Here is a 12,596-nt window from a genome sequence, read left to right on the forward strand (position 1 = left end):
GGAATTGTTGTTACGGAAACGCGTGTGCCACAAGGGGAAGGGCGATTATACAATAAAGTTGTGGTAAACAGCTGAAGTCGCGTGCCTTCGCTGTCACCTCAGGTTTGAGAGACTCTGTTCCAGCAGCGATGATCAAAGGCCGGGCGATTTTCTCATTCTGTTTTGGCCACTTCAGCGTCTCGTCACACCTTCACAATCATGGGGTGTGAACACGAGTCTTTGGCATCAATAACGTTGTGGTAAACAGCTGAAGTCGCGTGCCTTCCTGTCATCTCAGGTTTGAGAGACACTGTTCCAGAGGCGATTATCAAAGGCACGCGACTTCAGGAATTTTATCACGCTGTTTTGGCCACTTCAGCGTCTCTTCACACCTTCACAATCATCAGGTGTGAGCGCGAGTCTTTGGCATCAATAACGTCGTGGTTAACAGCTGAAGTCGCGTGCCTTCCTGTCACCTCAGGTCTGAGGGACTCTGTTCCAGCGGCGATGATCAAATACCGGGAGTTTTTCTCATTCTGTGTTGGCCACTTCAGCGTCTCTTCACACCTTCACAATCATCAGGTGTGAACGCGAGTCTTTGGCATCAATAAAGTTGTGGTAAACAGCTGAAGTCGCGTGCCTTCCTGTCACCTCAGGTCTGAGAGACTCTGTTCCAGCGGCGATGATCAAAGACACGCGACTTCCGGAGATTTTCTCATGCTGTTTTGGCCACTTCAGCGTCTCTTCACACCTTCACAATCATCAGGTGTGAGCGCAAGTCTTTGGCATCAATAACGTTGTGGTTAACAGCTAAAGTCGCGTGCCTTCCTGTCACCTCAGGTCTGAGAGACTCTGTTCCAGCGGCGATGATCAAAGACTGGGAGTTTTTCTCATTCTGTGTTGGCCACTTCAGCGTCTCTTCACACCTTCACAATCATCAGGTGTGAGCGCGAGTCTTTGGTCTTTGAAGTTGAAGTTGCCCACGTGCCATAAAGCACGCAATCAGTTTCATGTCTTGCTAACAGTTGTCATGTAGAGAGGTAACAAGCAGTTCCATTCAATGTTTTGAATCATTTTCAAATCATTTTCTATTATTTATTATTTCTGAGTTTAGCCAGTGGTTTAAACAGGCCCCTCTGACCTATGTGGAGACGTGGACTGTACAATATCCAGTTATTGAGGAGTCGAATGTTATATGTAATCAGATCTGGCGATAGTTTTTTTTTGTGTGTGTATGTGTGTGTGTGTGTGTGTGTGTGTGTGTGTTTCTAAAGAGGAAATTCTCTTTTGGATGCATTCTCACAACTGAGTCTGCACAGAAGGTCAGATGGCTTGACCATAAAGCGCAATGCTACGGAATGTTACATTGACATGTGTCTTAAAACAAAGTTTTGACTGGAACAAGTGTTACTGCCATTTCATTCTCATGAAGTTACTAACAACCAAAGTAGGTGATACCTTGGGAACTCTCGCTTGGATTGTACAACTTGAGGCCACCTAACCATAAAAGTAATTTCTCCCTTTGTTGTTATGAGCCAGCCCATCGGTATGAGAGTGTGGGAAAAGTGGGCCGGCACAGGCCAAATGTCTTTGTAATGGTAATGCCCACCTATAAATACTCAGGAGTTCCTTCAGAGAGTTCCCATTTCTCACTTTGCCAACACAGAGAACAGAAGACATGGCACCCTACACTGCTGCTCTTCCTGCTTGTCACGATCTGTCTCTGGCTGACAAGAACAGATGCAAAGTAAGTTTTCTTCCCCAGAAAATAATGTGCTTCATTATGTTGTCTTGTTATACTGGATGCAACTTGTTAAGTTGGACTTGTTAGAGCATAGTTCTGACCTATCATTTTTTTTCTTCAGTTAAGGAAACCTTTGGTAGAGAAGATACGCCGGGATCGTATCAACAGCTGCTTAGACCAGCTCAAGTCTCTGCTGGAGAAGGAGTTCCACAGCCAAGATCCAAACGCCAAGCTGGAGAAGGCCGACATCCTGGATATGACGGTCAGCTTCCTGAAGCAGCAGGCTGGGCCGGTGCTGAGCCAGAGGGACTTTAACCAGGGCTACTCCAAGTGCTGGAGGGACTCTGTGCAGTTCCTCCGAGTCAGCTCCAGCAGAGGAGCGCCCTTCAGGGACCATCACAGCCCTCAGAGAGCCCCCCAGGACCTCACCTCTTCCCCTTCCTCCTCCTCCTCTATCTCGTCCCTCTCATCTCCTGTCATCACTACACAGACCTCAGTCGGTGTCCTCCACCATGCTGGGAGCAAGAGGCCTGTTTGGAGGCCATGGCAGTGATGCCTGAGATACTGACATAACTAAACCTGAGAGATTTTTTGTGTCTCTCAAAAGTGTTGGAGATATTTTATTTTCTCTATTGTTATTCATTGAAGTTTGTCTTCATATTGAAGTATTCTGATGAAAAAATGTACTTATGTTGATTGTCAGTGAAAGGATCATATTTATGTATTAAGTCAAGCACCCCTTTCATTATTACATTGGCTCTTAAAGTGATGTATAACATGTATAACGTTGTCTAATGTCCATTGAGAATTTGATCTTGTGTTACAATGGTTGTTGATGGTTGTGTTGTATAATGTCCTGCATGATTTGATGTGACTCCAGTGGAGTTTACTGTGTACTTATCAGATATATTAATTGTTATAGTATATGGGCTTTTTCAGAGAATATTTCTCTTTGTACTGAAATGTCCATATCATATGTTCCATCTTAGATTCAATGTGCCACTTCTGATTGTGGAACCAGCTACTTGTTTTTTTGTAGGCCATATTTAATGTTTGAATCAAGATTGGTTTATTGTGTTGTATAACTGAAGCTCTTATTTGTTTTATGTTGTTGTTATCAATAAACATTATTCATTTTAACATTAGTTTGTGTAAGGATATTTCTTTGTTAAGTTGCAATAAGCAGTCCAAGTTTCAGTCCAACACATTGGGAACAAACTCAATTCATGAATGAATGAATGAATTCATTCATGAATGTTAAGAGTTACAAATATACTTCTCTGTATCTTCACAGTTTGTATCCAAGGCCAGTTAGCTGCAAACTGAACATAAACCATCTAAAGAAATGTCAACTATCCACTTTGACACACTTCTTGCTTCAGCTATGCATTTACATTTTATATAGTACGAACAATTCTATATTCTATATACATTATACAGACTTTGGCATGGGAAATTATGTTCATGTATTTAATAATCTGCTTAAGTAATCAAGGACACACATTGTATTTATGAGTATTTATGATATATTTTTTTAATGAGTTCCCAGGACGAGTTGCCAGGTGATTATTTGCTTTCACAGAAATGCATGGGGTCAAAATGACAAGGCTCATCTATCTCCAATGTGAGCTAATGAGTCCACTAATGCAGAACAGTACCACTGACTGTGCACTAGCATGTACAGGAACTCGATTGTACTTGACAGTTAGTCATTCATATCAACAACATTATTATAGTGAATGTTGACCACATTCAAATAAAGGGGGGTATAATCACAATGTAAATATCACATACACACAGTTTTCATTTTAACATATGGTATAAGGCTATTTAAAAAATGAGAAATTTCCTCAAAATACACGCCAATACTGTACCAATTCATAGATCAGAAAAGTATAAAATGAACTCCATAGGAGTCAGCTGCTTTTGAAAGGTGCAGACATTGTAGAACAATACTACTACTACAAGACAAGATGATTGTTCACTAGATATTAGAACTACTGAAACTTTACTTCAGCAATGAGCTAGGAACTGAATTATCTTGGGAATGTACACAAGACTCCTCAAAAAACATTGTAAGGGTCTGTCTCTAGCATTTGTCCATCAATGTGATGAAAAACAATAACTACAAATTACAGCAGTGGAATTAAAACATATCCAACACTTTTGAGAGACACAGCATCGCTCAAGTTTAGTCCCATGTGCTACTCAGGCATCACTGCCATGGCCTCCAAACAGGCCTCTTGCTCCCAGCATGGTGGAGGACACCGACGGAGGTCTGTGTAGTGATGACAGGAGATGAGAGGGACGAGAAGGAGGAGGAAGAGGAGGAATTTGAAGAGGTGAGGTCCTGGGGGGCTCTCTGAGGGCTGTGATGGTCCCTGAAGGGCGCTCCTCTGCTGGAGCTGACTCGGAGGAACTGCACAGAGTCCCTCCAGCACTTGGAGTAGCCCTGGTTAAAGTCCCTCTGGCTCAGCACCGGCCCAGCCTGCTGCTTCAGGAAGCTGACCGTCATCTCCAGGATGTCGGCCTTCTCCAGCTTGGCGTTTGGATCTTGGCTGTGGAACTCCTTCTCCAGCAGAGACTTGAGCTGGTCTATGCAGCTGTTGATACGATCTCGGCGCATCTTCTCCACCAAAGGTTTCCTTAACTGAAAATAAAAAGAAGCTCGGGTCAGAACCGCAGCAAGACTGGAACATTCTTGAATAATTAAAGCAATGGGATTCACATTTACTGGCGATTAAGAAGCAAACTTACTTTTATTCTCTCCTTGTCAGAACAGCCCAGGCTGTCATATGTAGGCGAATGGGTGGCTGTGTAAGGTGCCATGTCTTCTGTGAGGAGGCCTGTTCTCTCTGGCAGTCGAGTGAGAAGTGGGAGCCCTCTCTGAAGGAACTCTGTATTTATAGCCCATCATTACCATCACAAAGCCATGTGGCCTGTCCAGGGCTAGGTTTCCCACACTCTGACACCAGTGAGCTGAATCAATACTCCTGAGGGGGTGGGGTGGGGGTTGGGGTGGGTGGATGGGGCAGAAATCAATACTTCTATAGTCAGCCGCCTGTTTGGTTCAATAATGGGAAGAGTTCCCAAGATCACAGGAGGGACAGGTGAGCACAATGAGATCTGCAATCTTCACCTTTGTTATTACTTTATTATACCTGTTGGTTCCATGTCAGCTTTCTTTAAAACTTAATATATTGTCATTTATTACATATACAGTACAAAACAACCATTTATGTCATTTGCCGTATTTAATTCGTTCTGTATTTTTTCTCTGTAAAGCACACGCTCACCGGCAGCACAGATGTTCTTTGTGGGTGCCGTTGACTAAATGCGATGATCCGGCCGCTCCTCTACGGGCACACGCCCGGTGTCCCTCCCCTCGGAGAACATTAGGCACTGAATGGAGGGCCAGTGTGGGAAACGCATCCGTGGACCGACTCACACGTTCCCGGGTCAATGGAGTTGACCTGCCCCGACAACAAAAGCCCTTTTATCCGCTCCACTGGCTCCCACTCCTGATTGTGTGTTTGTGTGTGTGTGTGTGTGTGTGTGTGTGTGTGTGTGTATGACTGTGTGTGTGTGTGTTTGTGTGTGTGTGTGTGTGTGTGTGTGTGTGTGTGTGTGTGTAATGACTGTGTGTGTGTGTATGTGTGAGGGTGGGGAGGGAGTATAGATGAAAAGAGGAAAAAGAGAAAGGGGAGAGGGAGGAGTTGGGGTGGTGTTTTGAAGACCATTACTTAATGTCATGTTATGTATTGACAAGTCAAGTCACACACAAACACACACACACACACACACACACACACACACACACACACACACACACACACACACACACACACACACACACAAACACACACACACACACACACACACACTCACACACTCACACACACACACAAACCAATAACGTAGTGAAAGAACTGTTGTGAAAAGCAGGTTTTTTAATCTGCTTTTAAAAGTGTTCAGTGTGGGGGCTTCTCTCAGGATCTCAGGCAGGGCAGTCCATCTACTTGGGGCATAAATAGAAAAGGCAACCTCCCCTGCTTTAGACTTAGTACCAGGAATGGTTACAAGCCCAATGCCTGTGGAACTAGAGAGTTCTTGCTGGTTTGAATCTAATTATCATGTCTTTTATATACTAGGTGCAAGGCCATTTAGAGCTTTGTATATACATGTATAAAGGTACAGTGTGTAGTTATGTCTAGAAAGTTATTTGATGTTAGTTATGGTAGTTTGGAGATGGGCCTATAATTAACAATATCTGCTGCATGGAGGTTGTTCTTCTTCAGAAATAGTTTAATGACTATTGGCTGATTTTAGTGCTGCAGGAAATATGCCTGAATGATGAGAGCAGTTCAGGATTTCTAACACCTCAGGTATTTTAATTTTTTATTGAATAATTACTTCATACATAAAAATACATATACATATTATTAGCTACCATCTATATTTATTTGTTTAATGCACATTGTACACTACAAACAGAAGAAAACAAAAACAACAACAACAACAGGATTTTGGACATCTGCTTGGAGCCGAGCAAGAGCTAGATTTGCTCAGCTGCTTCATTAAACCCTTTTCTCAGGTTTCGCTATTGTCAAAAACATGGGCACACATGCTTGGGCAAATGCCCACTAAAACCTCACCCATGCCAGCAAACGGCTTTCAGGCCTGCCCACACAACTGCCACCTTTTCTTCCACACAAGAAGAGGGCATATGCCCAACAGACTAAAAAAAGGCATTCACATCACCAGCTGCTGTTCAGAAGGTGTTGGATTGGGTTTCGTTTTCTTTCTTTGCAACCGATAGAGCTTGTTTTGACCAAATGTATTATGGCCCTGCTAATCAAGCAGGCTTAGAAAATCCATCTTTGTGATCCAGTTTAAAAGTTTATAATTGAAAGATCAACACCACCCGCATGTTACACTGTACCCATACATTATGAGAAGACTTTAAAGGGTTCAAGTAGTCTAAGAAAATAGACAACTAACCTGTATAATAACCAAAGAATAACCAAACTATCATGTTTGAATATCATGTAGTCTTTAAAAAATGTTGCAGCTGCCTTCAGGTGCTTTTTTCCATTTGACCACTGGAGTGCACTATATCTCAAATGTGTCAAGTTACACGGCCATCTCCTTTACTTTAAGTAGTACAATTACCATAATAATTTTAGGCTTTTCATAAAAAATAGTTCATGACCATACAGACCAAATGTTAACCAATTATTGTTATGGTTTCTATTGAGCACATTTAGTTTGTCACACGGCCCTTTTGCTTTGCCAAAGTGGCTTTGTCATTGTTTAGTCATAGTGTACATTTGAATGCAGTTTTGGAAATGAGCTGTGGTGTTCATTTGTGGCTTGATTAAAATGATGTACACCTTGGGCAGAAAATAGCCACCAAACATTCCTAGCACGCTTACCAGTATAGCACCCACATGCATAGCCATTGAGTAGATATCTCTGTTGATGCAGTAGAAGGTGAAGAAGGAGATCCATGACACCATGTACATCATCAGGCAGAAGGTCACACACTTAGCCTCATTGTAATTAGCTGGCAGGTCTTTGCCCAAATAGCTAAAGCAGAAACAAAGGATGCTGAGTGTAATGACATAGAGCAGCTCTGCGAATGCCCCAGCAGACATGGTGTGGCTGCATTCCTCTACGGTTTTGTCAAAGTAGAAGTCGTGGTCGAGGCTGGGGCGTGGAGGCTCCAGGCCCAGCCGCAGCACAGAGATGAGAAGCACCGAGGCCGAGATCACCGTGATGACCACCTCGGGGCCGTGGTTCTTGGACCAGGTGTCGTAGGAGCGGGGCAGTTTGGAGGACCACTTGAAGATGCAGACCACCTGGAAGGCTCGGACGGTGATGCAAGCCAGGCAGATGGTGATGCTGAAGATGAACAGGGGCTGCTCGAGCAGGCAGCCAGGCCCACTCGGGTGGCCAAAGTGGCAAAGGGTGCTGGAGGCAGCGGCTGTGAGCGACAGCAGCATCAGGAGGCACGTCTTCCCGCCGGCCGACTTGACCACGGGCGTGCCGAGGTGGAGCAGGAAGACCAGGGCCGTGCCCAGGGTGAGCAGCAGGGAGGCGGCCAGCAGCAGGAGCAGGGCTATGCCCAGAGGGTGATCCCAGGGCAGGTACAGCATCGTCCGGGGCAGACACACCTCACTCTTTGCCTCGGACCACTGGTCCAACTCACAGGGCTGGCAGTCGGTGGTGCCTGAGGAAGTAGTTAGAACAGACTCACATGCCATCAGTGAACATTTCCATCTCGTGTTGACGTTCAACATATTAAAAAACATGACACAATCTAGCTAATTGGCAGCTTTTTTGATTACTCATACTAAGTCAAACATTTCTTCAATGTTCCTAGTCAATAACAGTCCAGCATTACAGTACATGCAAAAAAGATACAAGAGGTTCCATGTGATATCCAAATCTGATTCCCACTGGATGACATTGACAGATGAGAAGAGATTTCTCGTGCTACCGGGGACATTTGCCTACCGGTCTTGTTGAGGAAAGTGCCAGCGGGACATGCCATGCAGTCAAAGCAGCATTTATGCTGCCCAGTCAGAAGCTTCTGGTAACCCTCGGGGCATTCAGGGGAGCACACAGATTCAGGCACCTGAGAGGATTTTTTATCAAGCAAGATTGTTATGAACATAGATAAATATAGCTCAACTCCCACGTCCAACCTCTATGGAACAGTGATGAATGTACAGTAATGTGCACACATGTATTGAAGGCCAAGGAACAAACCAAGAAAATGTACAAATGGAAAAACAAAAATCTATTAATAATGATAAAATAGAAGCAATCATGCACCGTAGACTAAACATGAGATGAACACACACCATCCCAGCTGTCCTCCACTGTATCTGTGCTGAATCAATCTGCAGAGCAGGTGGGTCTGGGCTGTAGTCCCCAACCACACGCAGTGTCCACTGCTCCCCGACCCAGACCCAGGTCACAATGTCATAGCCGGTAGGGGGGTCCCCATTCTCATCAAAATACACTGATGTGTTTCGGATGGAGAACCTGACTGTTTGCAACATTTTCCAAACCTGTCAGCAGAAAACATTAAGAATGATGTCAGGTGTCAAACCACATAACTCATGAAATCACAGCTCTGAACCCACACTCTCCGTTTGAATCACACACCTATGTGCAGTTCTGAAATTCAAAATATCCAAAACAACCAACAACAACAACAATATTCCCTGACCTTCGAGGGCTCTACTTCTGTGTGCTGACATGCGCCCATGTCACACCCCAGGGTCTTGTGCAGTGCGTGTGCTATGGCATACACGGCTTTGTACACGTTAAAAGACGATATCATATCATAACTCAACAACGGGTAGTTCTGAGATGCCATGGTGAAGAGGTCTGTGTTCTGGAGACAGCTGGCGCTCAGGGTTTTGCTGACATTCAAACCTTGGCTTTTGTTGAGGATGGCAAGAGACTGCTCCTCAAAATCACTGAAACCAGACAGGGGTGAGTATTTCACGGACACACCCAGAATGGTCCCGATGGAGCGGATACCGGGTATCTCTGACACTAGCGTTGCCACTGACCAGTCCTCTGTTCCGATCCACACTTTGTCTGTGACGTTCTGTTCAATGACGAAGGGGAAGAAGCCGCTCACTTTCCTCTTGCTGGAGAAAACTACTATAGTGGTCACTTTCGTTTTGATGATGTTTTGGACTATAGCTCTCATACGTTCTTTGGTTTCCTCGCTGTAGCCTGGTATGACGCCTTGGTATGCGATACACACGCCGTAGTCTGAGGCCTGCTCTGACAAACTCTGCATGCCCTGGAGGCCATATTCATTGTCACTGCCGAGAAGAGCGATCCAGGTCCAGTTGAACTTGACAAGAACCTGTATCATCGCATTCACTTGGTTTTTGTCACTGGGTATGGTGCGGAAGAATGCTGGGTACAGGAATTTGTTGCTCAGCATTTCATTTGAAGCTTCATAAGAGATCTAGAAATGGAGATAGATAAGAGTAGGTAGGAAGTAGGTAGATTAGGGAGAAAGACATTGGTCAGAAAATTGAAGACCAGGGGTTTGGCAGGAGTGGCAAAAAGAATAAATACATCCATAAAGTGTTAAAAAGTTAAGTGTTATTGCATCATCTGCACAAATCAGAAATGAGAGCACAGCAGTCTCAGTAGAATGTTCCGGAACCTCACCTGTGGCACCAGGTAGGCACCCAACACTGCAGCCGGGGTGAAGCTGTAGCTGCTGCTGTCGGGCCCAACCACAGCCACTGCCCGGTGTCCAGACTGAGTCCCATTGGTTTGCTGCACCAGCAGGTCAAGCGTGGCTAAAGTGCTGGCCGGCCGAGAGCACGTGTCGTGTGTCTGGTACCCTAATGTTACTCCAGGCAGAAGATCTGGGCTCGTTGTGCCATTGTTGATCTCCTCCACAGCAAATCTCATGGCTTGCAGTAAGTGATAACCATGTTTGTTTGAAAGCCCTCTACAAGCACAATTGTATATGGTAAGTGACAGCATCATAGATAAAGTATGTTTAAATACAGTTATGGGGTTTTAATTCGTAGAAAATATTATTTTATGTTATGTGTTAATTTACAAAAACAGGAGACAGAGGGAGCTATCAAAGGTCAATTTATACCAGCATAATAAATCACTGACACTGATTTTGTCCCCTGACACATTTTGTCCCCTGCATTAGAACTTACTCTTTGCAGTCTCCCAGAGAGGGCTGGCTGGAGACGACGGTGTCTGCGTTGTGGAGAGGAAACAACCCAGCGATGTAGTAGTCCCCCGTGAGCTGGAGTCCCACCCCGCCAGCCAGGCCACCGGGGGAGAGCCTGAGGGTGGAGGCAACCAGCAGGAGAAGCAGGAGCATCACTTCACTTGTGTCTCAAGGGCGATACCTCAGTAGGCTTTATGCAGTCTGGGTTTCACACCTGGTTATCTTTCTTTCCACACAGATAAGTGAGAATTGATTTGCATCATACATCTCAGAAAGGTGAATTTGCATGAGCCTATTTGTTTGTCTTACCGCCTGGTTTACCTATAAGAGGAGGACACTGAATGAACTTAATAGCCCATGTTAAAAAGGCTATCTACATCTGGTTCACTGGCTGTTGTGGCACGTTCCAGAGTTGAAAAAGTCCATTTTAGTTACTTTTTCTAATCAAATATATTTAAGAAATCAATTAATAAAATGTCCTCTAGTTTATTAAATCAATTTAATAGATTATTCAAATGTAATTTCAATATTTTCAGACGATTCTTGGGCTCCACCATTCAGTGCGTTCACAACCAATTATACTTCATGAACGGACTTGTCAAAAGGCTTGTAATTGACACTATCATGTCTGAGATGGTATTATCCTTGGGCCATCTGCTAACCAAATTATGTCATTTGAGCCCCATGTTATTTGGATTTGTGTTGTGCTACTGCACGGACGGTCACCACATGTCACAGCTTCTCTGACCACTGAAGCCCATTTGCCTGATTATGCCTCCATTTCAGAGAAGACCACGGTTTTACTCTCCTAAGCCCATCCAAAAGAAGACAGATGCAAATTCCATGTGTGCTCTGTATTGTGTAAATGTGCGATCGTGACAAACTAGATGTATTTGAACAAATTACCACAATTTTCCTTTCCAAAACCTCCTAGAAGGGTAGAAAGGATGCAAATGTCATGTGTATTCTGTGTGTTTGTGTTATAGTGATAAAGAGCACATATTTCCCCATTATTCAATGCACAATGGGGGTTCACAATGTCTATTGTACTTATATATTAATTCATGCTCAGACATTATTAATACATTTTTGGTTTATGACACAAGGTTTGTTTCGAACTTTACAAGTGGATGTTTGCTCACAAGCACAGCTCAACCTAATTAATAAAATGTCTTGTTTTTACTTTTGCCTCCTTACATTTTCAAGTATTCCGATTACCTTAAATGAAACAATTTGTGTATATTTCAATTAGAAAAGAAGACTCAGAGATCATTATAGGTTTTACAGGCAGTCAGAGGCCCAGGAGCCAGAGTCTGAACACGAGACAGTAGATTAATGCAGTTAGGGCGCCCTCTAGTGTCTGTGTAGGGGGCTCTAACAGGACAGACCGTTAAGTCCTTATGCCAAGTCCACATAATTAACTCCTAAACAAACAAAATGAACTGTTCTTTCCTAAGTGACACACTGTAAAAGTACTAATTACTTATAATGGCTAATCTATTACACATAGGAGAGCACATCCATACACATCGTTTATCCATCACTAGGATATACCATTTGAGCAACAAAATGATTCACACACACAAGTTTGTACAAATGACTTTGCTATACCTCTTAAGAATCAATAATGAGGGTAGTTCTATTCTGCTTGCCAATGAGTGATGCTCATATATGTTTCATGGTGCTTCTTCTGTCTTGCTGTGCTGACGGAATGGGAAAGTATTGTCTCAAAATCAACACAGACAGAGAGTGGAGAGGCAAACACATTTTTATTAAAACCCTGACAAAACAGACTGAAAGAGGGGAAATCTTGTCATACACTCTTTTGATGACATTCTCAAAACAATCACAAAGCCATGCTCTTCTGTACTCATCCATTTAATGTCTTATGCACGTACTTATGCAACTTTTAAAATGTCATTTTTCTTTCCTTTTTTCTCTCTATAATTAATTTACGAAGAAAAAATGACTTTCCATTCTTACAGATTTCTGGAAATAAAACAGTACAGTGTCAGGGACACTTGGTCAAAGACAAAAATGGAATGGCTAATATTCTTACAAAATACTCAGAGGTTATTTTATTTGATTTTCTCCAGTTACCCAAACCCTGTTGCAGCTGGGTGCAAGCATACTGCA

The 12,596-nt window shown here is 43.6% G+C and overlaps 3 protein-coding genes across 3 annotated transcripts; 1 reads left to right on the plus strand and 2 right to left on the minus strand.

Moving 5' to 3' along the window:
- The first annotated feature begins 1,644 nt into the window (after positions 1 to 1,644).
- Positions 1,645 to 2,276, plus strand: LOC105894222 (transcription factor HES-5-like). Its single transcript, XM_031565572.1, has 2 exons — positions 1,645 to 1,726; positions 1,845 to 2,276. Exons 1-2 carry the CDS (start codon positions 1,658 to 1,660, stop codon positions 2,274 to 2,276), a joined length of 501 nt encoding a protein of 166 aa, XP_031421432.1. The 5' UTR covers positions 1,645 to 1,657.
- A 1,492-nt stretch (positions 2,277 to 3,768) lies between these two features.
- Positions 3,769 to 4,685, minus strand: LOC105894223 (transcription factor HES-5-like). The gene is made up of 2 exons (XM_012820703.3): positions 4,481 to 4,685; positions 3,769 to 4,373 (listed from the first exon to the last, which is right to left on the minus strand). The coding sequence occupies exons 1-2, from the start codon at positions 4,550 to 4,552 to the stop codon at positions 3,939 to 3,941; spliced, it is 507 nt and encodes a 168-aa protein (XP_012676157.2). The 5' UTR covers positions 4,553 to 4,685; the 3' UTR covers positions 3,769 to 3,938.
- Positions 4,686 to 6,944: 2,259 nt separating this feature from the next.
- On the minus strand, positions 6,945 to 10,613 carry LOC105894224 (taste receptor type 1 member 1). The gene is made up of 6 exons (XM_012820704.2): positions 10,444 to 10,613; positions 9,932 to 10,220; positions 8,964 to 9,722; positions 8,593 to 8,802; positions 8,243 to 8,363; positions 6,945 to 7,955 (listed from the first exon to the last, which is right to left on the minus strand). Exons 1-6 carry the CDS (start codon positions 10,611 to 10,613, stop codon positions 7,030 to 7,032), a joined length of 2,475 nt encoding a protein of 824 aa, XP_012676158.2. The 3' UTR covers positions 6,945 to 7,029.
- Between the last annotated feature and the right edge of the window lie 1,983 nt (positions 10,614 to 12,596).

Source organism: Clupea harengus, chromosome 4 (genome assembly GCF_900700415.2).
Source record: "Clupea harengus chromosome 4, Ch_v2.0.2, whole genome shotgun sequence".
Taxonomy (NCBI): Eukaryota; Metazoa; Chordata; class Actinopteri; order Clupeiformes; family Clupeidae; genus Clupea; species Clupea harengus.